At 43.6% G+C, this 25,117-nt stretch overlaps 1 protein-coding gene across 3 annotated transcripts in view; it reads right to left on the bottom strand.

Annotated features, from left to right (window-relative positions):
- Positions 1-17,443, bottom strand: part of FAM76A (family with sequence similarity 76 member A) — a 30,345-nt gene extending 12,902 nt beyond the window's left edge. Inside the window, exons 1-7 of one of the 3 annotated variants that reach the window (XM_021093428.1) lie at positions 17,248-17,423; positions 15,869-15,933; positions 12,865-12,919; positions 11,843-11,995; positions 5,991-6,145; positions 2,854-2,940; positions 909-1,395 (exon numbers count right to left, since the gene is read on the bottom strand). In XM_021093428.1, coding sequence (XP_020949087.1) covers positions 1,173-1,395; positions 2,854-2,940; positions 5,991-6,145; positions 11,843-11,995; positions 12,865-12,919; positions 15,869-15,933; positions 17,248-17,328 — 819 coding nt within the window. In that variant the 5' untranslated portion in view covers positions 17,329-17,423 and the 3' untranslated portion in view covers positions 909-1,172. 3 annotated transcript variants of the gene reach the window in all.

The raw sequence follows: 25,117 nt of genomic DNA, 5'->3' as shown, positions 1-25,117 counted from the left end.
GGAATTTCCATATGTCAAGGGTACAGCCTGGGTGGGGGAGGAGGGCTATAAAAATTTTTTTTTAATTTTTAAAAAAATTTAAATAAAGGAGAAAAAAAGGAGTTCCCATTGTGGCTCAGTGGGTAAAGAACCCGACTAGTATACATGAGGATGAAGGTTCAATCCCTGATCTTGCTCAGTGGGCTAAGGATCCAGTTTTGCCACAAGCTGCAGCATAGTTCACAGATACAGCTCAGATCCCACATTACTGTGGCTGTGGTGTAGGCCAGCAGCTGCAGCTCCGATTCAACCCCAAGCCTGGGAACTTCCATATGCTATGGATGCAGACCCCAAAAACAGAAGACAAAAGAAAAGAAAAGAAAACGTATTGTCAGAATGTTTTCAAAGTAAAGGAAAAGCAAGAAAAAAAAAACATAAAAAGTAAAAAGAAAAGGAAAAATGTAATTTACCTTGTTGTATACAAACTTTAAAAAGACAGAAATGGAGTTCCCGTCGTGGCGCAGTGGTTAACGAATCCGACTAGGAACCATGAGGTTGCGGGTTCCATCCCTGCCCTTGCTCAGTGGGTTAACGATCCAGCGTTGCCGTGAGCTGTGGTGTAGGTTGTAGACGCGGCTCAGATCCCGAGTTGCTGTGGCTCTGGCGTAGGCCGGTGGCTACAGCTCTGATTCAACCTCTAGCCTGGGAACCTCCATATGCCACGGGAGTGGCCCAAGAAATAGCAACAACAACAAAAAAAGACAAAAGACCAAAAAAAAAAAAAAAAAAAAAAAAAAAAAAACAAGACAAATGCAAATAAGTAGAATAGATTAAGATTGCTAGACTGCTAATGCAGGAACAGTTGAATGGAACTTACATATGTATAAAAGTAAGCTCTGTGGCAGAAAAAAATTTTCCAAATTTTCAAGTTATTAGGGGAAGTTATTTTATTAAGTTACTGTGTACATTTCAAGGAAAAATTATTTTTAAAAATCTTTTCCAGAGGATGTTGTGAAAAACCATGCACCTAAGTTAAGCATCAGCATCTTACTTGAGGAAAACAATCACTGCTAGTAACCAAATGCAATAAAACACTCAGAATGGAGGGAAGTTTTTTTTTTCTTTTTAGGGCCGCACTCGTGGCATATGGAGGTTCCCAGGCTAGGGGTCCAATCGGAGCTACAGCTGCTGGCCTATGCTGCAGCCACAGCAATGCAGGATCTGAGCAGCACTTTCGACCTACACCACAGCTCATGGCAACGCCAGATCCTTAACCCATTGGCCAGGGGTGGAACCCGAAACCTCTGGTTAGTCGGATTCGTTTCCGCTGCGCCACAATGGGAACTCCAGAATGGAAAGTTTAAGTCTTTGGCTTGATGTCTCCATGGCAATGGACAGCAAGAATATTGGCAGTATCTCAAGAACAAAATAAACAAGTAGAAGGCAAACTTTAAGGAGTGTTGGTTAAAATAAAGGATATGAATGAGCTTTTTCCAGGTCAAACACAGCCTGCATCATAAACAGCACAAAACAGAAATGATGAATCTAAAGTCTGTGGTTCCTGGCTTGGGCCTTTATAAAGCAGGGCATATAGAATGTCTCACTCCTTGAAGCAGTTTTTACAGGATCATGCATCCCGGAAGAGGTGATCGAACATCTGATGCCACATCTACTTTCTTCAGAATGGTCAAACTAGCTGTTCAGAGAACAGTAAGGCTAACCAGGAAGATGGTCTGTATGGTTCCTTCCCCTATGTAATCAATATCTAAATTAAGCATATCTAGAAGGATCAATTCAAGAAGTTTAAAGTCAGTGACACTAACATTAAAACCATATCTTGAAGAGTCTCACATCAAGCTAATGAAAAAGGTAACAGGAAAAGAGCCAACCTCATAGCCACTGTGTACTCCCCTAAATAAATAAAATTCAGCCCTGGAAACCCCATATGCTGGTCAGCTCCCCTACCCACCACTGCCTGGGAGAAAGAACCAAGAATGGGAGTTTTCAGAATGGAGATGATTCCAAGGATTTTAGGGAAGAGTCTGCCAGGTGGTCTCACTTCTGGTCACCCAGGCCTGGAGGAAGAGGAAACTAGTTGGCCCCGGAACTACTGGGAAGCAGTCTACTGCACCAACATGGATGGGGCACTCTGGATATTAGGAGAAAGTAGCTCATAAGTGGAAGCATCACTAAGGAGAAGGGAAAGGGAGGAATAGAAAAATACATTTAGAAAGGCTTACAGTGAAACAAAAATATTTACTTATTCACTTATTTATTTGGCTGCAGCAGCTTGATGTGGATCTCAGTCCCCAGATCAAGGATCACAGCCAGGCCGCAGTGCTGAAAGTGCCGAGTCCTAATCACTAGACTACCAGAAAACTCCTCAAAACAAAGATATCTACAAGCATCTTTTCTCTTGAGCAGGCACCTGCATTGGGCTGTCTCTCTTAATGCTAAGGAAACATGAATTATCCCTCACAGACTGAGCAATACTACCTTCACTCCAACTTGTCTCTGCTTTTGCCTCTGGAAACCAACTCCTGCTCTACCTGGAGGAGGCTACAGGCACAGATCACAATAAAAACCATCTAGCTGTTGACGTCCTAGAATTCGTGTGAGAAAGTTATTTGTGGACTGCAAAATTCAATTTCTGTTAAATCCAGTTATATGTTCTAGCCTTTTAATGACAAAATAGATTTATAAATAAATGTCAGTATTTTTTATTTATAAGATACCAAGTGGCTAGTGTAGTGACCCCAAGAAGTTCACTGACAATCACAGACTGACTCCATGCACACTCCAAAATGTATTCCTGTTTCAGGAACTGTGCATGTGTTTCAAGCAGAAGCATGCACACAACTTGAATTGGCTTACCTGTCTCCATTGGTTGTTATTGACTCAAACTTGGATTTTTTCTTTGGGATTTCATTTTGAATTGAAGACGTAGAAAGTGTTTTCTGACTTTTAATGGCAAAAAAAAAGATACACACACGTTAGAAATCAAAGACTAACAAAACATGACAATGAAAGCATTGTCAATTGGACCAAAGCAGCTCTTCCATGCAAGAACTACTTACTCTTGTTCATTAAAATCCACCAAAGTAATGATTTCATATGTCTTAGATGCCTGGGTAGCTTGTTTCCATCATCTTCCCTCAAATTCTTGGTTTTGATTAAATACCACCTGCTCTACTGATAACTATGAGAACAGAGTTAGTAAAATCTAAATAAGAAGTATAATCTATTTTATAATTTTAAAGTACTTTCCCATTCATTGTTTCATATGCATCATATAATTCTGTGAGGTATATACAAGGGATTATTTCTACTTCACAGAAATTGAGGCTCATCAAGTTTAACTGACCTACTCAAGATACACATACAGCTAGTCAGTAGTGAAGCAGGGACAAGACACCAGGTTGACATATTTGAACTCCAAGTTTAGTTATTCTTTTTTTTTTTTTTTTTTTTGGCTTTTTGCTATTTCTTGGGCCGCTCCCCCGGCATATGGAGGTTCCCAGGCTAGGGGTCGAATTGGAGCTGTAGCCACCGGCCTACGCCAGAGCCACAGCAACGCCAGATCCGAGCCGCGTCTGCGACCTACACCACAGCTCACGGCAACGCCGGATCCTTAACCCACTGAGCAAGGCAGGGATCGAACCCGCAACCTCATGGTTCCTAGTCGGATTCGTTAACCACTGCGCCACAATGGGAACTCCCAAGTTTAGTTATTCTTTACTCTAGTTCTGTGAATCTACTGGTATTTGAGTCCCACAACAACACTAAAAATCAGTTTTAATCCCAACAAGTTTACTCCCTAAAAATGGTGTGCAACCCTTTTACCTTAATGAATGTCCAACTGCCAAGCCCCAAAGATGCCTCAGACTTTTTACTACTCGGCCTCTTTTCAATATTTAACACCCTTGACCATGCCATCCTTTCCCCCCACCCTCTACTGAGGGATAACTGATACAATTGAATACACTCAAAGTGACAATTTGGTACACATGTACATTATGGAATGATTACCAAGATCAAAATAATACACCCATTACACCTAACATACTTAATTCTTTTTTCTTACAAGAATGCTTAAGATCTACTCTCAGCAACTTTAAGCATATAATATTCAATTATTAACCACAGTCATGAAGCTGTATATTAGATCCTCATAAATACTAGTTCTTATAAAGTTTGTACCCTTTGACCTACACCTCCCTTTTCCATCTCCCCCCAGCCCCTGGCAACCACATTCTATTATCTACTTCCATGAAATCGGATTTTTTTTCCTTCTTTTTATGTTTTTTTTTTTCTGGGGGGGGAGGCCTTTTGCCTTTTCTGGGGCCGCTCCTGCAGCATATGGAGGTTCCCAAGCTAGGGGTCTAATCGGAGCTGCAGCTGTAGCACGCGGGATCCGAGCCACATCTGTGACCTACACCACAGCTCATGGTATCGCCAGATCCTTAACCCACTGAGCAAGGTCAGGCATCAAACCTGTAACCTTATGGTTCCCAGTCGGATTCATTAACCACTGCGCCACGACAGGAACTCCTTTTCCTTCTTTTTATGACAGCACCTGCGGCACATGGAAGTTCGCAGGCTAGGGGTCGAATCGGAGCTGCAGCCGCCAGCCTACTCCACAGTCACAGCAATGCCAGATCTGAACCTTGTCTGTGACCTACACCACAGCTCATGGCAATTCAGGATCCTTAACCCACTGAGCGAGGCCAGGGATTGAATCTGCATCTTCATGGATACTAGTTGGGTTCTTAACCCCCTGAGCCACAACAGGAACTCCTATCACATAGTATTTGTCTTTCTCTTTTAGACTTACCTCACTTAGTACAATAATCTCTAGTTCCATCCATATTGCTGCAAATGGCATTATTTCATTCTTTTTTATGACTAATATTCTATTGTATATATGTACTACATCTTTATCTATTCATCTGTCAATAGATATTTGTTTCCATGTCTTGGCTAGTATGCAGAGAGGTGCTATGAACACAGAGGTGCATATATCTTCTTGAATTATATAGTTTTGTCTGGATATATGCCCAGGAGAGGACTGCTGGATCAGATGGTAATTCTATTTTTAGTTTTTTGAGGAACCAATTTACATCCCCACCAACAGTGTAGGAGGGTTCCCTTTTCTCCACACCCTCTCCAGAATTTGTTATTTGTATACTTTTTAATGATGCCCATTCTGACTGGTGTGGGGTGGTACCTCACCGCAGTTGTTTACTTACATTTCTCTAATAATTAGCAATATTGAGCATTTTCGATGTGCCTATTGGCCATCTATAATTTCTTTTTTTTTTTTTTTTTACTGAACTCATGGCACTCGGAAGTTCCCGGGGCCAGGGATCAAACCCACGCCACAGCAGCAACCAGAGCCTCTGCAGTGACAATGCTAGATCCTGGCCCACTGTGCCACAAGAGAACTCCCAAGAACATCTCATTTTGACTGAACTGAGATTTAAGAGGTCATAGTTCTCAGAGAGGACAGCCTCTTTCTCTTGGAAATCTGTTCCTGGAATCTTTCTTTTTTTGCTTTTAGGGTCGCACCCGTGGCATATGGAGGTTCCCAGGCTAGGGGTCCAATTGGAGCTGTAGCCACCAGCCTACGCCACAGCCACAGCAATGCCAGATCCGAGCTGAGTCTGTGACTCACACCACAGCTCACGGCAATGCAAGATCCTTAACCCACTGAGTGAAGCCAGGGATTGAACCTGCGTCCTAGTTGGGTTTGTTAACCACTGAGCCATGACAGGAACTCCTCCACAAACTTTTAAGACACAACAAAAACCAGTCTGAAAATCCTTACAGATGTCTCTCTGGCCCTTGAATGATACATGAACATAAACACAACAAAGGAGAGTCCCTCTATAGTATCTAGAGAGAAAATAGGAAAATTTAGCTGAAATGGTATTCCATGGCTAACTCTGCATTACATTCTGTATGACATCTGACCTCCTAGCACCTCTAAGTCTTATGCATCTTGGGGTTACCTGTTATAATGGCCACCACTCAGTCGACTGTACTGCTCCTTCTCCTGGTGGCTTGTACGGGAAGAGCTGCTCAGGTGCTTCCTCTGCTCTTTGGTCTTCTGAAGGACCCGTTTATATGAAAGTGTACACAGCCAGCACAGCAATTTCCCATCTACCTGAAAGACGAGGAGACCAAGATAAAGAAGGAATATGCTAGTGTAGTGGCTGAAAACACAGGTACTGGAGCTAGAACCTCTCGTTAAGTCCTAGATCTGACACTTAGAAGCTCTGTGACCTGATACAAAGTAGCTTGGGCTCTTCTGGGGTCAATGTCTTCATCTATAAAGTGAAGGATAATACTACCTGGAATTCCCGTTGTGGCGCAACAGAAACGAATCCAACTAGTAACCGTGAGATGGCAGGTTCAATCCCTGGCTTCATTCATTGGGTTAAGGATCTGGCATTGCCGTGAGCTGTGGTGCAGATCACAGACATGGTTTGGATCCCGAGTTGCTGTAGCTCTGGCGTAGGCTGGCAACTGTAGCTCCGACTGGACCCTTAGCCTGGGAACCTCCATTTGCTGCGGGTGCGGCCCGAAAAAGCAAAAAAAAAAAAAAAAAAAAAAACAAAAGATAACAGTACCTACTTCAGAGGGCTGGTGCAAGTGACATAAGTAAAGCATGGTGCCAGGCACATTAAAAACTGCTCAATAACAACCCAAATGTCCATCGACAGATGACTGGATTCGGAAGATGTGGTATATATACACAATGGAATACTACTCAGCCATAAAAAAGAATGACATAATGCCATTTGCAGCAACATAGATGGAACTAGAGAATCTCATACTGAGTGAAATGAGCCAGAAAGACAAAGACAAATACCATATGATATCACTTATAACTGGAATCTAATATCCAACACAAATGAACATCTCCTCAGAAAAGAAAATCATGGACTTGGAGAAGAGACTTGTGGCTGCCTGATGGGAGGGGGAGGGAATGGGAGGGATCGGGAGCTTGGGCTTATCAGACACAACTTAGAATAGATTTACAAGGAGATCCTGCTGAATAGCATTGAGAACTATGTCTAGATACTCATGTTGCAACAGAAGAAAGGGTGGGGGAAAAACTGTAATTGTAATGTATACATGTAAGGATAACCTGACCCCCTTGCTGTACAGTGGGAAAAAAAAAAACTGCTCAATAAAATATGAGCTAATTTTATATGTATCTTTTAATTTTGGTTTTCTTCAACTTAACATAGACCAAAACAAAGTTCCCATGAGAATTTCAAAAGACACAAGTATCTCCATGGTGCTCATTAAGGAAAATTCAGCAGGGAGAAGAGAAGACAGAAGATGAAACATAAATTTATACTTGTTTTACTACCTTATAAATGGCTAATAAAATGGTCTGCTAGATATCTTTTCTGCCGGAAAGAATGTCCCCAGAAAAAGACTGATGGGTGAGTGGCTTCCAGGGCCCCAGCTCCTGGTGGTGGCCTACCCAGGCACTTTGTTTGAATTAGAAAAGTTGATCCCTTTGGGCAGAAGCAGCTCTGCACCAGGGCACAGGGCTAGGAAAGCAGAATGGGGTTTCCATAATCCTCTGAAAGTGGGGAGCCTCTGAATAGCACTCAGACTGCAAAACTGTTGATGGGGTGGCCTGGTGCAGGTGGGGAGGGCAGAAGAGCTGGGTGGAATTACTCAGGTTGGGGAGGGAGTGTCCTGACATTTTATGGAATTTTAGTTTTAGTTTTCATGTCTTATCTCTAAATTAGATCTTCTGCCCCATCTTGAACCAGATAAATGATAGGCCACACCATCATTTATCTAAAGTATTTTTTATCTTGTTAGCAAAAACCTCTTTGCAACCTACTCTCCCAACCTATTATCAAGTCCATCACACTAAATCTATCCACTTCTTTCCAACTTCACTGCTTCCTGCCAAGTAAAGCTATTATCTTTTTTTTCTTTTTATGGTCACCCTGTGGCATATGGAAGTTCCCAGGAAAAGGGTTTGAATTAGTGCTGCAGCTGCAGGCCTACAACATAGCCATAGCAACATCAGATCTGAGCCGCATCGTGACCTATGCCTCAGCTTGCAGCAATGCAGGACCCTTAACCCACTGAGCAAGGCCAAGGATTGAACTCAAATCTTCACGTACTTATGTCAGGTTCTTAATCTGATGAGCCACAATAGGAACTCGAAGTAAAACCAATCTTATCTCTCACAACTGCAAGACCCACCCAAATGATCTCTCTACTTCTCTTGGGCCCATATAAACCCAAGCTATTTCCAAATAGCTGCTAAAGAGGGCTTCTTCTTTTTTTTTTAGGGCCAAATTCCTGGTATAGGGAGGTTTCTAGGCTAGAGGTCCAACAATCAGAGCTACAGCTGCTGGCCTATGCCACAGCCACAGCAACTTGGGATCCAAACCTCGTCTGTGACCTGCACCACAGCTCAACGCAACACCGGATCCTGATCCTTAACCCACCGATAAAGGCCAGGAACCAAACCTTTGTCCTCATGGATGGGAACGCCTAAAGAGGGTTTCTTAAATGTAAATCTCATTATACCTCTCTTCTCCTTAAAACCTAATGGTTTCTCATTGTTTTCTAATGTAAAATCTAAACTTTTTTTTTTTTTTTTTTGCCATGCCCACAGCATACAAAAGTTCCCAGGCCAGGGATTGAACAAGCACCACAGCAGCATCCCGAACCACTCAGAAATGCCAGATTCTTAGCCTTCTAAGCCACCATGGAATGCCCATAAAGTCTAAACTTTTTACCATGACCTATGTTGACTTAAAGGTAGCCCCTACCTGCCTGTCTCTACCCCCTTTTCACTCTGCCTTCTTTCTGTTCTTCCCATCTGCCAAGCTCATTCTTGCCTCAGGGTCTTTTCGTAGCTGATCTTTCTTACCCTGGAGGGCAATGGATCTCTGGCCTCCAGAGCTTCCTGCGGTCTGCTTTCTTATCATTCTAGTTTCAGCTCAGATGTTATCTCCTTGAAGGTCCTCCTGACTGCCCAATCTAAACTGTCCCCCCCAGTCCCTCTCTATGGTATACTCTATTTCCTTATACCACTTACATCTAAAATCTGTGGTTCATTTATTTCCTTGTTTGTTCTCATCCATCTCTCACACACACAAACAAAAGTTCTGAGAGAATAAGGTCTTTCCTGTTTAGTTCATTAATGTATTTCCAATACCCAGAACACTGTCTGATACATGATAAGCATCTAATTATTTATTAATTTATTACTAATTGTTAATTAATAATTGAATGTATAAATGAATTTTGAAATTCAACTTCAATTTGGTGCATTTCATGGTTATGGGATACAGCCTGAGGCTTGACTTTAAAATACTCTAGGAGGAGTTCCCATCATGCAGTGGTTAACGAATCCGACTAGGAACCATGAGGTTGTGGGTTCGATCCCTGGACTTCCTCAGTGGGTTAAGGATCCGGCATTGCCATGAGCTGTGGTGTAGGTCGCAGACACGGCTTGGCTCCTGCATTGCTATGACTGTGGCTGTGGCCGGCAGCTGTAGCTCTGATTCATCCCCTATCCTGGGAACCTCCATATACTGTAGGAGCAGCCCTAGAAAAAGCAAAAAATAAATAAATAAATAAATAATAAAAATAAAATACTCTAGGAGACCTTACCTGGGAAAGAGCTTTCACTGAGGAAGGATTTGAAGTCACACAACAAACAAATGACAGAACAACAGATTTCAACCCAGGTCCTGAGTCTAAATCATCCTCTCTCAATCCCTAAACTGAGTCTTCCTAAAGTCTATAAATATGTGATTGAGAATATCTAAAAATATGTACACTCTTATGATAAGATTGTAACTAGAAAGGAGAAACTTAATTCTGGTGTAATGCTACTAGTAATAATATAGGTACCATTTATTGAGGTATAGCATTGCTGGGCTCAAACTTAAGTGTTTTATATATCTATCTCAATGAAATCTCCCTATGTCCTTGAGAAGCAGCTACTGTTATTCCCACTGGAAAGATGACAAAATTGATGGATAACATGAGTAAGTTATGGATCAGGATAATCACATTCGGCTAAACCAGGAGTGGGATGGGACCCAGGTCTGTGGGACTGAAACACTCATGCTACAACTATTACATGGGGCCTTCGGATTACTAATTCACCTTCTCCAATATCTTGATTCAGGGAAGGGGTGCCCTGGTTGGCAGGTAGGATATTTTGGTCACTGGAAAGTTATTTCCTCTCATTGCAAATTAATGAATTCAGTTAGCAAGAGTCTGGGTTTTTTTTTTTGCTTTCTAGGGCTGCATTCGAGGCATATGGAGGTTCCCAGGCTAGGGGTCAAATTGGAGCTACAGGTGCCGGCCCATAGGACAGCCAGAGCAATGCCATATCCTTAACCCACCAAGCAAGGCCAGGGATCGAACTGTAACCTCATGGTTCCTAGTAAGATTCACTTCCACTGCGCCACAACAGAACTCTAGCAAGAGTCACCTTTTGAGAGCCTAAGCATCTCTGAAAAGCACCTCTGGATAGAGTATAGGTACTACACCCTTTCAACAAAAAAATATTTATTGAGCAGCTACATGTGCCAGGCTGCTGGTAATACAGCATGAAAACAGGATGGATAAAGAGCTCATATTCTAGTGGAGGTGGACAAAACATGTAAAAAGATAAATAAAATAATTTCTCATAATGTTACATTTTCTAAAGACAATAAACTGGGTAATATGATAGATATGATAGTAAAGAGGCCTTTGTGAGGAGGTGGCATTTGAGGTGAGACCTGAAATGAGCATCCAGTTATGACACTCTGAAGAAAGCTGTGTATCAGGCAAATCCAGTCAGCACAAAGATGGAAATGAGACTGGCATGTCTGAAGGGGACTGAAAGGTGGTCAGTGTGGCTGACCAAGGGGAAAAGTGAGGTGTGATGGAAGATGAGACTGAGAGTCAGGTATAGGCCTTGCAGGCTATGGAAGGATTTGGGGTTTTTGTCTGTTTTTGGTTTTTTTTTTTTTTTTGCTTTTTAGGGCCACAACTGCAGCATATGGAGGTTCCCAGGCAGGGGTCAAATCGGAGCTGTAGCTCCCAGCCTACACCACAGCCACAACAACACAGGATCCAAACTGCATCTGTGACCTACACCACAGCTCACAGCAATGCCAGATCCTTAAACCACTGAGCAAGGCCAAGGATCGAACCTGCAACCTCATGGTTACTAGTTGGATTCATTTCCACTGCACCACAATGGGAACTCCTGAGGTTTTACTATAAGTGCAAGTTTAAGCCACTAGAGCGTTTGCTTTTTGTTTCTGTCTTTTTAGGGCCATACCTGTGGCATATGGAGGCTCCTAGTCTAGGGGTCAAATCGGAGCTGTGGCTGCTGGCAACAGTAATACAGGATCCAAGCCGTATCTGTGACCTACATCACAGCTCATGACAATGCCAAATCTTTAACCCATTGAGCAAGGCCAAGGATCAAACCCGAGTCCTCATAGATAACAGTCGGATTCGTTGACCACTGAGTCACAACGGGAACTCCTGTTTTTTCTTTTTATTGCTGCCTCTGTGGCATATAGAAGTTCCCAGGCTAGGGGTCAAATAGGAGCTGCAGCTGAGGCCTAGGCCACAGCACAGCAACGTGGGATCCAAGCTATGTCTGTGACCTATACTGTAGCTCATGGCAATGTCAGATTCTTAACCCACTGGGTGAGACCAGGGATCGAACCCACATTCTCATGGACACTAGCTGGGTTCATTACCACTGAGCCACAATAGGAACTCCCATCTTTTTAACGAAATTGGCCCACTTTAATTTCCCTAAAAGGAAAAACATATCAAGAAAAACAGAGAGATTTACCTTCTTTCTATCATCTTTCCTGTCAAATGCACACTGCTGTTTGCACTGTTCACAAGAATATGGTGGTCCATACTTCTTCTCTGAATTTGTGCAACGCTGGCATTTGTTGCCAATAAATGCTGCAATTATGTTGCAATACTGACAAGGTTTGGGCTTAAAGAGAAAAAAAAAAAGTGTCAAGTAAGTATACCACAAAACACTAGTGCATTTTTAAAAGCAATGATTTCTATTATACATAGTTCATTAGTCATGGAAAAAATGCATTCATAAATTTCCCTTTACAATGATAAAACATAGCCCAATTCCTAACATCATGTAAAGTGTTTTTCTGCACAGGACTATTGATTTTTAAGTAAATAAATGAACAACAAAAAGCATTAGCATATATGCTATCACTTCTATAACAAATTCAACAAAATTTGCTCTTTGGAAAAACCAGCAAGTGCTTCCAAGTCTCTGAAAAAGCCTCTTTGTCATTATAAGTATATAAACATAATGGAAGAATGCCTAAGGACAGAGTATACTGAACACTAATACTGAAAAAAAAATCATCAAAATGAATAGTTAATTGTTACTAAAGAGGCCAAGTCAAAGAATTCATCTTTCCTCTTCTATTTTTTCATTTTTTATTTTTTGGGCGCACCCTCAGCACACAGAAGTTCTGGGCTAGGGACTGAACACGTACCACAGCAGGGACCCAAGCCATTGCAATGACAATGCTGGATCCTTAACCCACTGTGCCAAAAGAGAACTCTTCCCCTTCTCTTTACATACTGGTTACTGAAGCTTCTCAAGGAAAATTATGATCGCAATCCTGCTGTATAACTCTGTGTAAACAAAGAACTCCGTACTACTAGGTATTTGCTAAGTTTGAAAACTAAAACACTAAATTTTTCTGGTAACATTTTCACACATAACTAAGTCTTCTAATAAAAATATTGTAATTATATGAATAATCCACAGAATGTAAGATCCCAAGAGACCTGAGTACTCACTGTTAGGTACGGAGAAGCCAAACTTACCGTTCCATACAACTGCACATTCTGAGCACATTTCTTGCATATAGTATTGGTTTTACTGTTAGGGAAAAACGAGACACAAGGCTTTATAAGAAAAGAGTCGTTTTACTTAGAACATCTGAAAACTGATTCTTCCTTAAGTCCAAGGAATTTGTTCATTAGTAAGTGCCAAGGTGAAATACGGTCTGGATATTTGATTAACTGAAAGTGAGTACCTGTTCAGTAACTCTGTTAATTATTTTGCAGTTATGAGTTTTATTATTAGTTCAAATAAAACAAGGCTTTAATTAAAATGGAGAGTGAGTTATTTCTGATTATGACACCTCTAAGTATCACTCAGTAAAATTATCAGATATGGAGAAGACCCTCAAAAGAAAATTATGTTAGACCAAAATGGACTATCAGGAGAGAAATTAATTCTCAATTCAGACACCTAGCTGAGAAATTTGAGATGAAGAATAAAGTATTTGTGTTTGGAATATGAGCTCTGAGGTTCTATCCATGTCTACGTTCCCCTCTCTAAGTAAATGTATATGAAAATCCCAGATGTAGGGAAACATGCTTACACCAAATATTTTGTCAATATTTCCAGGATCTCTAAGAGTGAAGCACTGACAAAATAAAAATACCCTTTCCCTTACGAGGAATCAATTTACGAGATTACTTGACTAATGCCTAAACTGATAAACTGCCTTGAGGGAAAAGTCATCTTCAAATTAAGCCTAACTTTTCACAAAGGGAGGTACAAATAAATGCCTGATGTTTAAGAACAGTTTAAACAACATTTTGGGGCTAAAATACAATCTCGTGAAAATACTTTGTGATTATTTTCCCATACAATTCCTATCAAAGTGACTATAAAGTTAAAAGACAAAAGAAAAACCTCAAAGTAGAAAAGATTAGGAGTTCCTGCTGTGGAACAGTGGAAACAAATTTGACTAGTATCCATGAGGATGCAGGTTCCATCCTTGGCCTTGCTAAGTCAGTCGGGGATCTGGCGTTGCCATGAGCTGTGGTGTAGGTTGCAGACTCGGCCTGGATCCTGAGTTGCTGTGCATAGGCTGGCAGCTGTAGCTCCGACTGACTCCTAGCCTGGGAACTTTCATATGCTGCAGGTGGGGCCCTAAAAAGCAGACAAAAAAAAAAAAAAAAGTAGAAAACATTAGATTAAAAAAGGCAGTTCAGGAAGCACATTGAAAGAGAATTACCATCAGTGATTCTGTGGTATTGAACGTCTGTGTTTATCCTAGATTTATTACTTAATAAGTGAAACATATGTATCAATACATACAAATGTTCCTGACATTTTAGAAAAAAAAATGCAAAAAAACCCATATTTCTATAATACATCTTGAATTAATTTTTATGTATGGTGTTAACGGTTAAACGTCATATCTCACCCTACACACAAAAACTAATTTGAGATGGATCATAGGCCTAAATGTAAAAGCTAAAATATCAAGCATCTAGAGGATATTCCATATATTTCCATTTATATGAAGTTCCAGAATAGGTAAAACTAATCTACTGTGGAAGAGAAAATCAAAACAGTAGTTACTTGGAAAAAGCATGGAAGGTAGGAATTAACTGGGATGGGGTGTGAAAAGACTCTCTGGGGTGATAATAATGTTTTATATTTTGATGGTGTTTGGGGTTACACAGATGTATACTGTTTGTAAAACTCACTGAATGATGCAATTAAGATTTGAGCACTTCACTGTGCACAAATTTTAACTCTAAAAAAATTTAAGAGTTATCATTGTGGCTCAGTGAAAACGAATCTACTAACATCCTTGAGGACTCAGGTTCAATCCCTGGCCTCGCTCAGTGGGTTAAGGATCCGGCATTGCGTTGCCATGAGCTGTGGTGTAGGTCGCAGACATGGCTTGGATCCCGAGTTACTGTGGCTGTGGCATAGGCTGGTGGCTACGGCTCCAATTAGACCCCTAGCCTGGGAACCTCCATATGCCGTGGGTGTGACCCTAAAAAAAAGAGTAATAAAATAAAATAATTTAAAAGCCATAAGCAAATATTGGACTCTAGTTAATGATATGCATGCTTAAGTGTTTAGGATCAAGTACATTGATGTCCACAACTTTCAAATGCATCACAAAGAAGACAGATTAATATACTGACAGAGAGGGATAGATGCAAATAATAGTAAATGTAAATTATAGAATCTAAATAGTGGGTAGATGGGTGTTTTTGTCTAGTTTTTTCAACCTTGTTTTGTGAAAAAAAAAAAAAAAAAAAAAAAAAAAAAAAAAAAAAAAAAAAAAAAAAAAAAAAAAAAAAAAAATTTGTTTTGTTTGAAAATACTCATAACAAAATGGGGAAAATATTCCTAGAATTGAAATGAGGCTGATTAAAATTAGGCTTCTAGGTCTATGTGTGAGCTCGAAAACTGACTCCACCCTGCTGAAGACAGTATCACCCACAGTTGCAGTTCCACAAAAGTGGAACTACTATACCAATAAGCCACTTTGTTATTAAAAAGTCCCCCAAAGATGTGTGTTCATTCACACCTAAGTGTTTTTCACACTTTTCAAAATGAGATTCACACAAGCAAGTGTAAAGGCAAATAAGTTTCAAATGTGACCAGGGCTAACAAACCATTTGTCAGGATTATCACATTTCTAAAAGTTCTTCCTTTGGCTTATAAATTCTTCAAGCTTCGTATGAAAACATACTAGAACATGAGGCTTACGTTGTTATGGGATTGGTTTCTTACTATCAAAAAGATCAAAGCCACAATATAAAACTATCAAAAATCTGAAAAATAATAATTTAAGCAATCAATGGATAACTAGGGAACCAACATGTGTATTTTACCTCCATTGACTGTCTTATAAACAGTAAATTATCAGAATCTGTGTGTAATGCAATTGATTACAGATCTGTATGTTATAATGCAAATGATTACAGATCTGGATATTGAAATGCAATAAATTACAGATTTTAAGAAGAAAAGTCTGCTAACATATTTCATGGTTAAGGAAAACTGTACCTCTCCTGCTGGTACTCAGTCCTACAGTAGGTGCACTTCACAACAGGGTGTGCAATCCGACATTCCTGAAATGAAATGAGGATATAATTTTAAAAGGCAGTCAGAAATGGAAACAGCCTTCAGTAGGAGGCAGAGACCTGGGTACTATTCCAAGCATATCCACTGTGCTTGAGTTAGTCACTTAAACTTTCTAGGACTAATTTCTTTCTTCTGTGATTCTGGCATCACCACCCTGCATTGATGTGGGAGTTAAGTAAGAATTTATATGGAACTAGTCATAAATTGTGAAACAAAAGTATGAATAAGTCACAGACTAGGAATCAGAAGCCCTGGATTCTAGTCCGGTTCTCCCTCTGCCACTGTGTGATTCTTTTCAGCAGGTTCACTTTTGAAATCAAAGTGCTGAATTAAATTCATTATTGCTCACAAACATAAAACTGCCCTAAAAAACATACATATGTATGTATATATACACACACACAAACACATGATTAAATATACATGTATATATATATATATGTCCAAAAAAGGCACTCAAACATTTGAGTTTTTGAGTTCTCTCATAAATAGTAAACAAAAAGTGAAGAAGTCCTGGCTATTTGAGGCAATAATGACATACAATTATGAGTTATCCATACCAGAGACACAAACTCTGGATTATTTGGGGATATCTCAACATCACTCTCCAGTTGGCTTAGTGACTTTTACTGTATCCTCACAACACCTCTACTCATTTAAATAGGCAAAACAAGATGAAGCAACTTAAAACGAAAAAAGAGAACTTGGACCTTCGGGGTAAAAACTGATCAGCGGCTGGTTAGGGCGAGGACCGAAGGTCACTAACTAGATGCTGAAAAATCATCCTTTTGCCTCGTGAGCTTGACAGTGGGGCTTTATTATAAAGCCTCACTATGTCCCACTCCGAAACTGGCTGAGAGGTGCCCGTGAGACGCCCGAGTTCGAGACGATCCTCCCAGGCAGCACCCAACTCTGGAGTTCAGTCCCAGGCGAGGCACGGGGTCCCTAAGCCTGAAACCAGGCAGACCCCGGCAGCGGGGAAGCCAGCCCAAGAGCGACCTAGGGCGCGGCTTGTCAGGGGCGTGAGGGGGACCCGCTGTCCCCTCCCCCGACCTCGGAGGGTCAGAGAACAATCCCTCGCGGTTGCTAAGCGCCCGGACACGCCCGCCGCGGGGGCCCGGATAGGGCCTGGATCTCCCCTACATGCCTCGCCGACCCCCAATGGGGCGGGTACGGTTTCTCAGTTCTGTGAGCCAGCCACGCCCTGCCCGAGGGACCCCGCCGGGCGTCCCCGCAGAACCGGGAGCTCCGGGCCGCGCCTCCAGCGTCCCAGTTCCCGGCCGCCGCCCCAGCCCGCGCACCTTGCACAGCTGCTGCCCCTGAGACAGCGCCTCGAAGGGGAAGCGCTGGTGGCACTTGGTGCAGGCGTAGAGCGCCGCCATGTCCGGCCCGGGCCGTGCTCACCGCCCCGCCGGCCCGGCCCGCCGCTTTATCTGACAGTCTGAGGTACAACCTGGCGGCAGGCTGCGGGCTGCGGCAGGCGGGCGGGCCCTCGGGTGCGGGCGGACCAGGGCGGGCGCGGCGGCGCTGAACGCCCGTTCACTGGTTCATTTAGACGTCTATCAAGCACGAAGGGGCGGGACACGGAGCTTCTTACGACTCTGATTCGGTCTGGACTCGAGTACGCCACTTATGACGCGCGCGGCCTCGATTATGTAAAGCGCAGTCACGCGGGGGCGCCGCTGGGAGGGACGGTCTCCCGCCGGGAACCTCGGAAGCGCCTAAGACTCCTCCCACTTCGCTCTCGGTTCCCGCCTTCGCTCCTCCTCTCCCCGGCCGCTGGCGCAACCGCGCTTCTCGCGATACCTCCACGGAGTTGTGAGGTTTCAGTTTCCATGGAGTTGCCCCCTGGCAGCGGGTTGGGTGGAGTGTGTTGCATGGTTGAACCAGACCTCTGTCGCCACCCGGTGCGTGAAGATGAGCTTGTGAGAAGAAGCCTCCATCATCCGGGCAGGAGGGGCCCTCACGGCCCTCCCACTGGAGGGCCAGGAGGGAACCCTGAGAGGCAACTTAGAGGAGTGCCCTCTGAGACCCCTAAAAACGGAAAACTCTAGGGTCGCTGACCTGCAGAGAGAAATAGAGTGGCCCCAGAGAGAGCACCCCTGTGTTGTTTCTACACAGGGCCTTCTGGCTGCTAGAGTGATGACAGCTCCTCTAGGAGGGAGAAGACGGATACTAAGGAGAAGCCTTCCACCTCTGAGAGCCCTCGCGCCCCAGAGGCCCCGTCAGAGTGGGATGCAACTGGTCTGAGGCCTGCTTCCTACTGTGTCTAATCCAGACGCACCCTCAGCTTCTTTCTTGAACTGCCAGGCATTTCCTGGTTAGGCCCGGCCGGAAGGCGAGCTACGCCCTCCTATCCTAGCTACGTGTCCTAACTGCTCCCTGCCTGGGGCATCTAGGGGTAGTCCAAGGAATTGCAAACTTGTGGTTTTTTGTTTGTTTTGTTGCTTGTTTGTTTTTGTCCTATTATGGCCACACCCAGGGCCTATTGAAGTTCCCAGGCTAGGGGTCAAGAATCCGAGTCGCGCGACCACAGTAATGCCAGATCTGAGCTGCGTTTGGGAACGACACCGCAGCTCGAGGCAACATGGGATCCTTTAACCCACTGGGCAAGGCCAGGGATGGAAGCTGCAACCTCATGGATACTAGTGGGTTTCCTTACCACTGAACCACAAGAGGAACTCCCATACTTTTGGTTCTTGAGGCTTTGGCAAAGCTTCCTGCAGTGCTGACCTTTCCAAGTCTCTGCCTATAGCTGCTCTTAGGCTGAGATTAGGTTTAGCTCTGCCAACCGCTTGAACAGTACTAACTGCAATTTTACCTCAACGTGCTTTTTTTTTTTTCCACAGCAACTGAGGGCGCATTTGTGGCTTATAAATCCCTGCCTCCCCAAAATTACTCTCCCTGATATCCAAATCCAGCCCCCCCTCCCCCCCCATTGTGAGTTTGCCCAAAGATGTGTATAATCAAATATTTAGGCGCTGGAGTCAGAAAACTGAAGTTCAAAGTCACTGCTCCATATTTACTAGCTATGTAAACTTGAACTTCTGAACTTCTCACTTTGGCTGAGTTTCTCAGAGCCTCACTTTCCTCCGTGGTACAATTGGGTGATTGTGGGGGGTCAAAAATAGTACATGGGAGTTCCCGTCGTGGCGCAGTGGTTAACGAGTCCGACTGGGAACCATGAGGTTGCGGGTTCGGTCCCTGCCCTTACTCAGTGGGTTAAGGATCCGGCGTTGCCGTGAGCTGTGGTGTAGGTCGCAGACGCGTCTTGGATCCCGCGTTGCTGTGGCTCTGGCGTAGGCTGGTGGCTACAGCTCCGATTCTACCCCTAGCCTGGGAACCTCCATATGCCGCGGGAGTGGCCCAAGAAATAGCAAAAAGACCAAAAAAAAAAAAAAAAAAAAAAAAAATAGTACATGGAGGGTAATGGAGGAAAAGTGTTTTAACAGGTAAGGGGTTTTACTTTGGAATGATGAAAATGTCTTGGAACTAGTTAGAGGTGGTGGTTGCACGGCACTGTGAATGTACTAACTGCCACTGAATTGTTCTCTTTAAAATGATTAATTTTGTATTGTGTGAATTTCACCTCTATTTATTTATTTATTTATTTATTTATTTATTTTTGGTCTTTCTGTTTTTTTTGGTCCACACCCGTGGCATATGGAGGTTCCCAGGCTAGGGGTCAAATCAGAGCTACAGCTGCCAGCCTACAGCACAGCCACCGCAACACCAGATCTGAAGTTCATCTGTGACCTACACCACATCTCACATTCTTAACCCACTGAACAAGGCCAGGGATCAAACCCATAACCTCATGGTTCCTAGTTGGATTCATTTCTGCTGGGCCACAACGGGAACTCCTCAAAATTGTTTTGTTTTGTTTTGTTTTGTTTTAAGGATGCAGGCTTGGAAGAGGGACTGCCTGGCTTTGAATCCCAGCTATAACACTTAGAAGCTGTATGATTTTGGGCATATTAAAAACAAACAAACAGGAGTTCCCATCTTGGCGCAGCAGAAACGAATCCGACTAGTATCCATGAGGGTGCGGGTTTGATCCCTGGTCTCGCTCAATAGGTTAAGGATCCAGCATTGCCATGAGCTGTGGTATAGGTCACAGACGTGGCTCGGAACCTGGGTTGCTATGGCTGTGGTGTAGGCTGGCAGCTGTAGTTCCAATTCGACCCCTAGCCTGGAAACCTCCATATGCCACAGGTGTGGCCCTAAAAAAAAAAAAAAAAAAAAAAAAAAAAAAAAAAAAAAAAGCGCCGGTACACGGAACTTGGTACAGTAGATAATTTGTTTTCCATTTTTGGCCGCCCCAAGGCATATGGAGTTCCCAGGCCAGAGATCAGAGCTGAGCCACAGTCAAGACCTAAGCCATAGCTGTGGCAATGCTGGATCCTTAACCCACTGTTCAGGGCCGGGGATTGACTCTTTGACCCATCGCTCCCAAGACGCTGCCACTCCCTCTGCACCACTGTGGGAACTCCTAGATAAGTGTTATTAAAAGAAGAAACTGAATTTCTTCTAGGGAGACACTGGTGCCATGGAGCATGTAAATACAGCCTCCTGTCTACTCACACACACACTCCACCCCAGAGGATGGGTCTCTGTTTCTACTGCCTCCACTTTTGGTCTCCACCATACCATTTACCAGTTTTTCAATTACCTATTTACTTGTCTTTCATCCATTAGACTATGGCATTACGGAACAGAAAGACTGTATCTGGGTCCTCTATCCTTTTCCCCCCAGGGGCAGGGCTAATTAATCCATTCTCTCAACAAATCTTTGAGTATTTACTATGTGCCAGTCTCTGGCTTAGGCACCAAGGAGAGATACACTGGTGTGTAGAACAGATGAGACCCCCGTCCTTGCAAAATGAAGAGACTAATGGCAAAGACAGCTAAAATTGCCAGAACTCTGAATGAAAAAAAAAACATGCTGTAGGGGTAAGGAACAAAATTGGGATACAGAGAAGGTAGGGGGAATCACTTGGCTAGAGAGAAGGTCAGGAAATTTTTCTTTTTTTTTTTTTTTGTCTTTTTGCTATTTCTTGGGCCGCTCCCGCGGCATATGGAGGTTCCCAGGCTAGGGGTAGAATCGGAGCTGTAGCCACCGGCCTACGCCAGAGCCACAACAACGCGGGATCCAAGCTGCGTCTGCAACCTACACCACAGTTCACGGCAACGCCGGATCCTTAACCCACTGAGCAAGGGCAGGGACCAAACTCTCAACCTCATGGTTCCTAGTCGGATTCGTTAACCACTGCGCCACCACGGGAACTCCAGGAAATTTTTCTGAGAAGGTCTTAGACATATGACTTAGACAAGAATGTTCTGGGCAGAGGGGAAGGTGATGACCTTGAGGTAGAATATTGTTTGGCATTTTCAAGAAATGTGGCGTTCCAGTCGTGGCTCAGAGGAAACGAATCTGACGAGTCCATGAAGATGCAGGTTCAATCCATGGCCTCACTCAGTGTAAGGATCCATCGTTGCCATGAGCTATGGTGTCGCTCACAGGCGCAGCTTGGATCTGGCTGTAGCATAGGCCAGCGGCTATAACTCCGATTCAATCCCTAGCCTGGGAACTTCCATATGCTACAGGTGCAGCTCTAAAAACACCAAAAAAAGAAAAGAAAAAAAGAAGAGAAATAACAAAAAGAAATGGAGGAGAGGCCAGCATAGCTGGGGCTTAGTTTGACGGAGGATAAGTAGAGAAGTCAGCAGGAGTCAGCAGGGCCAGATGTGTAAAGCCTGTAGGCCCTGATATGGATATGATTTCTTTTTCAAAGTGCAATGGGAAAGAAGTCATAGGCAGGTTTTTTGTTGCTGCTGTTGTGATGGTTTTGTCTTTTGTCTTTTTAGGGCTGCACCCATGGTACATGGAGGTTCCTAGGCTAGGGGTGGAATCAGAGCTTTAGTTGCCAGCCTATGCCACAGCCATAGCAACTCAGGATCCGAGCCACCTCTGTGACCTACACCATAGCTCACAGCAATGCCAGATCCTTAGCCCCTGAGCAAGGCCAGGGATCAAACCCATGTTCTCATGAGTAATAGTCAGATTTGTTAACCACTGAGCCACAACAGGAACTCCCATAGGCAGTTTTTAAGTAGACAAGTGACAGATTTTTTTTTTTTTTTTGGCCGCCTAGCGGCCTATGGAGTTCTGCGCCAGGGATCAGATTCGAGCCACAGTTGTGACCTACCCTGCAGCTGTGGCAATGCCAGATCCTTAATACACTGTGCCAGGCCAGGGATTGACCTGAGTCTCAGTGCCCCAGAGATGCCACCAACTCCGACAGACTTTTTTTTTAAGGGCACACTCGCAGAATATGGAATTTCCAAGGCTAGGAGTTGAATCACAGCTGCAGCTGCTGGCCTACACCACAGCCACAGCAATGCTCAATCCTTAACCTACTGAGCGGAGCAGGGATTGAACCTGTGTCCTTATGGATACTAGTTGGGTTCATTAATGCTAAGCCGCAACGTGAACTCCCTGACAGATTTGTGTATACATATAAAATTTTTCTTTTTAAGGCTGCACCAGAGGCATATGGAAGTTCCTGGGCTAGGGGTTGACTCAGAGCCGCAGCTGCTGGCCTATGCCACAGCAACGCCAGATTCCAGCCACATCTGTGACCTACATCACAGCTTGTGGCAATGCCAGGTTCTTAACCCACTGAGTGAGGCCAGGGATGGAACCCGCATCCTCTTGGACAGTCAAATTCTTAACCCACTAAGCCACAGTGGGAACTTCAGATTTATATTTTTAAAAGATTCATCTAGCTGCCTTGAGAATAGACTGTAGGGCGCCAGTGTTTAAGTGCATAGAGATCACTGAGGAGTCTGTTACAATCAACCAGGTGAGAGGCGATGATGACAAGTTTGCAGCAGAGAGAAGTGGAAGGAGTCAAGGTATATTTTGAAGGTAGGGTCAATGGGACTTAGCAATGAATGGGATTTAGGAGGTGGTGAGGGAAAGGAAGAATTATGGTCTATGTGCTCAACGGGCCAAGAAATGGCAAAAAGACAAAAAAAAAAAAAATTCCGCTGATGCTGATACTCAGTCACCATGGGAACTCCGTTTACCCAGTTTTAAATTTCATTGTTTGTTTCTTGTTGAGTTGTAGGAGTTCTTTACATGTTCTGGATATTAATCCCTTATTAGATGTGTGATTTGCAAATATTTTCTCCCATTCCGTGATTTGTGTTTTCACTCTCTGGATAATGTCTTTAGATGCATGAACGTTTTTAAGTTTCGGGAGTTCCTGCCATGGCTCAGTGGTTAATGAACCCGACTAGTGTCCATGAGGATGTGGGTTTGATCCCTGGTTTCGCTTAATGAGTTAAAGATCCAGTGTTTTCCCTGAGCTGTGGTGTAGGTCACAGATGTGGCTCGGATCCTGTGTTGCTGTGGCTGTGGTGTAGGCCGGCAGCTACAGCTTGGATTCGACCCCTAGCCTGGGACCCTCCATGTGCCAAAAAAAAAAAAAAAAAAAAAAGTTTTAATTTTGGAGAGGTCCAATTTATCAATTTTTTTTCCTTTTGTTGCCCATGCTTTGTTGTGATACTTAAGAAACTATTGAAGTTCCTGTCATGGCTCAGCAGTTAATGAATCCAACTAGGAAGCATGAGGTTGCAGGTTCGATCCCTGGCCTTGCTCAGTGAGGATCCAGCATTGCCGTGAGCTGTGGTGTAGGTTGCAGAAGTGGCTCGGATCCCGCGTTGCTGTGGCTCTAGCATAGGCCGGCAGCTACACCTCCGATTCAATCCCTAGCCTGGGAACTTCCATATGCCATGGGAACAGCCCTAGAAAAAGGCAAAAAGACAAAAAGAAAAGAAAAGAAAGAAACTATTGCCAAATGCAAGATCATGAAGGTGGGATAAGTTTTGAGACTGGAACTTAATCAGCCAACCAAAGGATTGGACACTGGTGTGAGCAATAACGAGAAATGAAGGATGTTCTGTGTTATTGGCTTGAGCAACTGGGTGAACAGCGATGGCATTTACTGAGATGGGAGTAGGAGTGGACATGCAAATTCGGAAGCAAAAAGCAAAACTTCCATTTCAGCCATGATAATTTTAAGATGATTGTGAGATGAATGGGCAGAGGTACAAACCTGGGGCGTAGAGTACCAGTGAGGGCCATAAGTGTAATTTGGAAGGCACGAACATGTAGATGGTTCCAAAAGCTACGCGATCACCTGGGGAGAGTAAAGAAAGAAATCCAAAGACAGGCCTGGAGTTCCACATATTAGGAGGTTGGGAACTGAGGATAGGGTGGAGCAAAGAGGGAGTAGTAATAAGCAAATGAGACTGCAAAGGTATAGCTGATGAGGTGGGAAGAAAACCAGGAGAGTTTTGAGTCTCAAAAGCCAAGTGAAGAAAGGGCTTCAGGGAAGAAGGGATCACTGGCCCTAAAGGATGGGGATGTTTAGTGATGTGACATGACTGGTTTCTTGGGTTGGCCAGAGAAAAAGCCCACTTGAGATGGCTTAAAGACAGAACGGGGAGAAAAGGAGAAAGAGAATGGGAGGTGAGGCCGTGGAGTCAGGGAGTATAGCAAGGCATTTAGACAAGAGGAAAACAAAAATAGAATAATAGCTGAAGGGGGTGTGGGGGTCAAGGGAAGTTTTGCCTTTCTTATTACAGTAAAAAGGAAATTGATGATACAGGAGAAAGAGGAAAATTTTGTAGAAACAAAGTCTTTGAGTAGATGAGTGGGGATGAGTTCCAGTATACAAGTTAAAAGGTGACCATGGGCAGAGCAGGAGGAAGAATTTTAGAGTTTTCCCCTGTATCTAAGTGCTAAGATACACAGGTGGAATGGAGCAGGGTAAGGTATATCCGGTCTTCATCATCTGTCCTTACTGACATCTTCCTTTTCTTCTGGTGTCATCTGTCCGTGTGGCTTGTGTCATCTGTCCATGTGGCTTGCTGCTGTGTCCTCATCTAGACCACAAAGCCTCTTCATGTCTGACAGCAATATGTACCATACTCTGCTCAAGGACACTGGAGAAAATGTTCCACTGATGCCTGTGCCACCCTCTAGCATGAGGAGTCCCATCCTTCAACCATTCCTTCTCTACTGCTCCCCGATTAGGTTGGGCGGGGGGACCTCCTCAGGGCTTGCCACCTAGGGCAAGGCTAAGCTGCTGTAACAAGGAG

Source organism: Sus scrofa, chromosome 6 (assembly GCF_000003025.6).
Source record: "Sus scrofa isolate TJ Tabasco breed Duroc chromosome 6, Sscrofa11.1, whole genome shotgun sequence".
NCBI lineage: Eukaryota > Metazoa > Chordata > Mammalia > Artiodactyla > Suidae > Sus > Sus scrofa.
The sequence above is the reverse complement of the archived record's forward strand: the minus strand, read 5'-3'. Positions and strand labels throughout refer to the sequence as shown.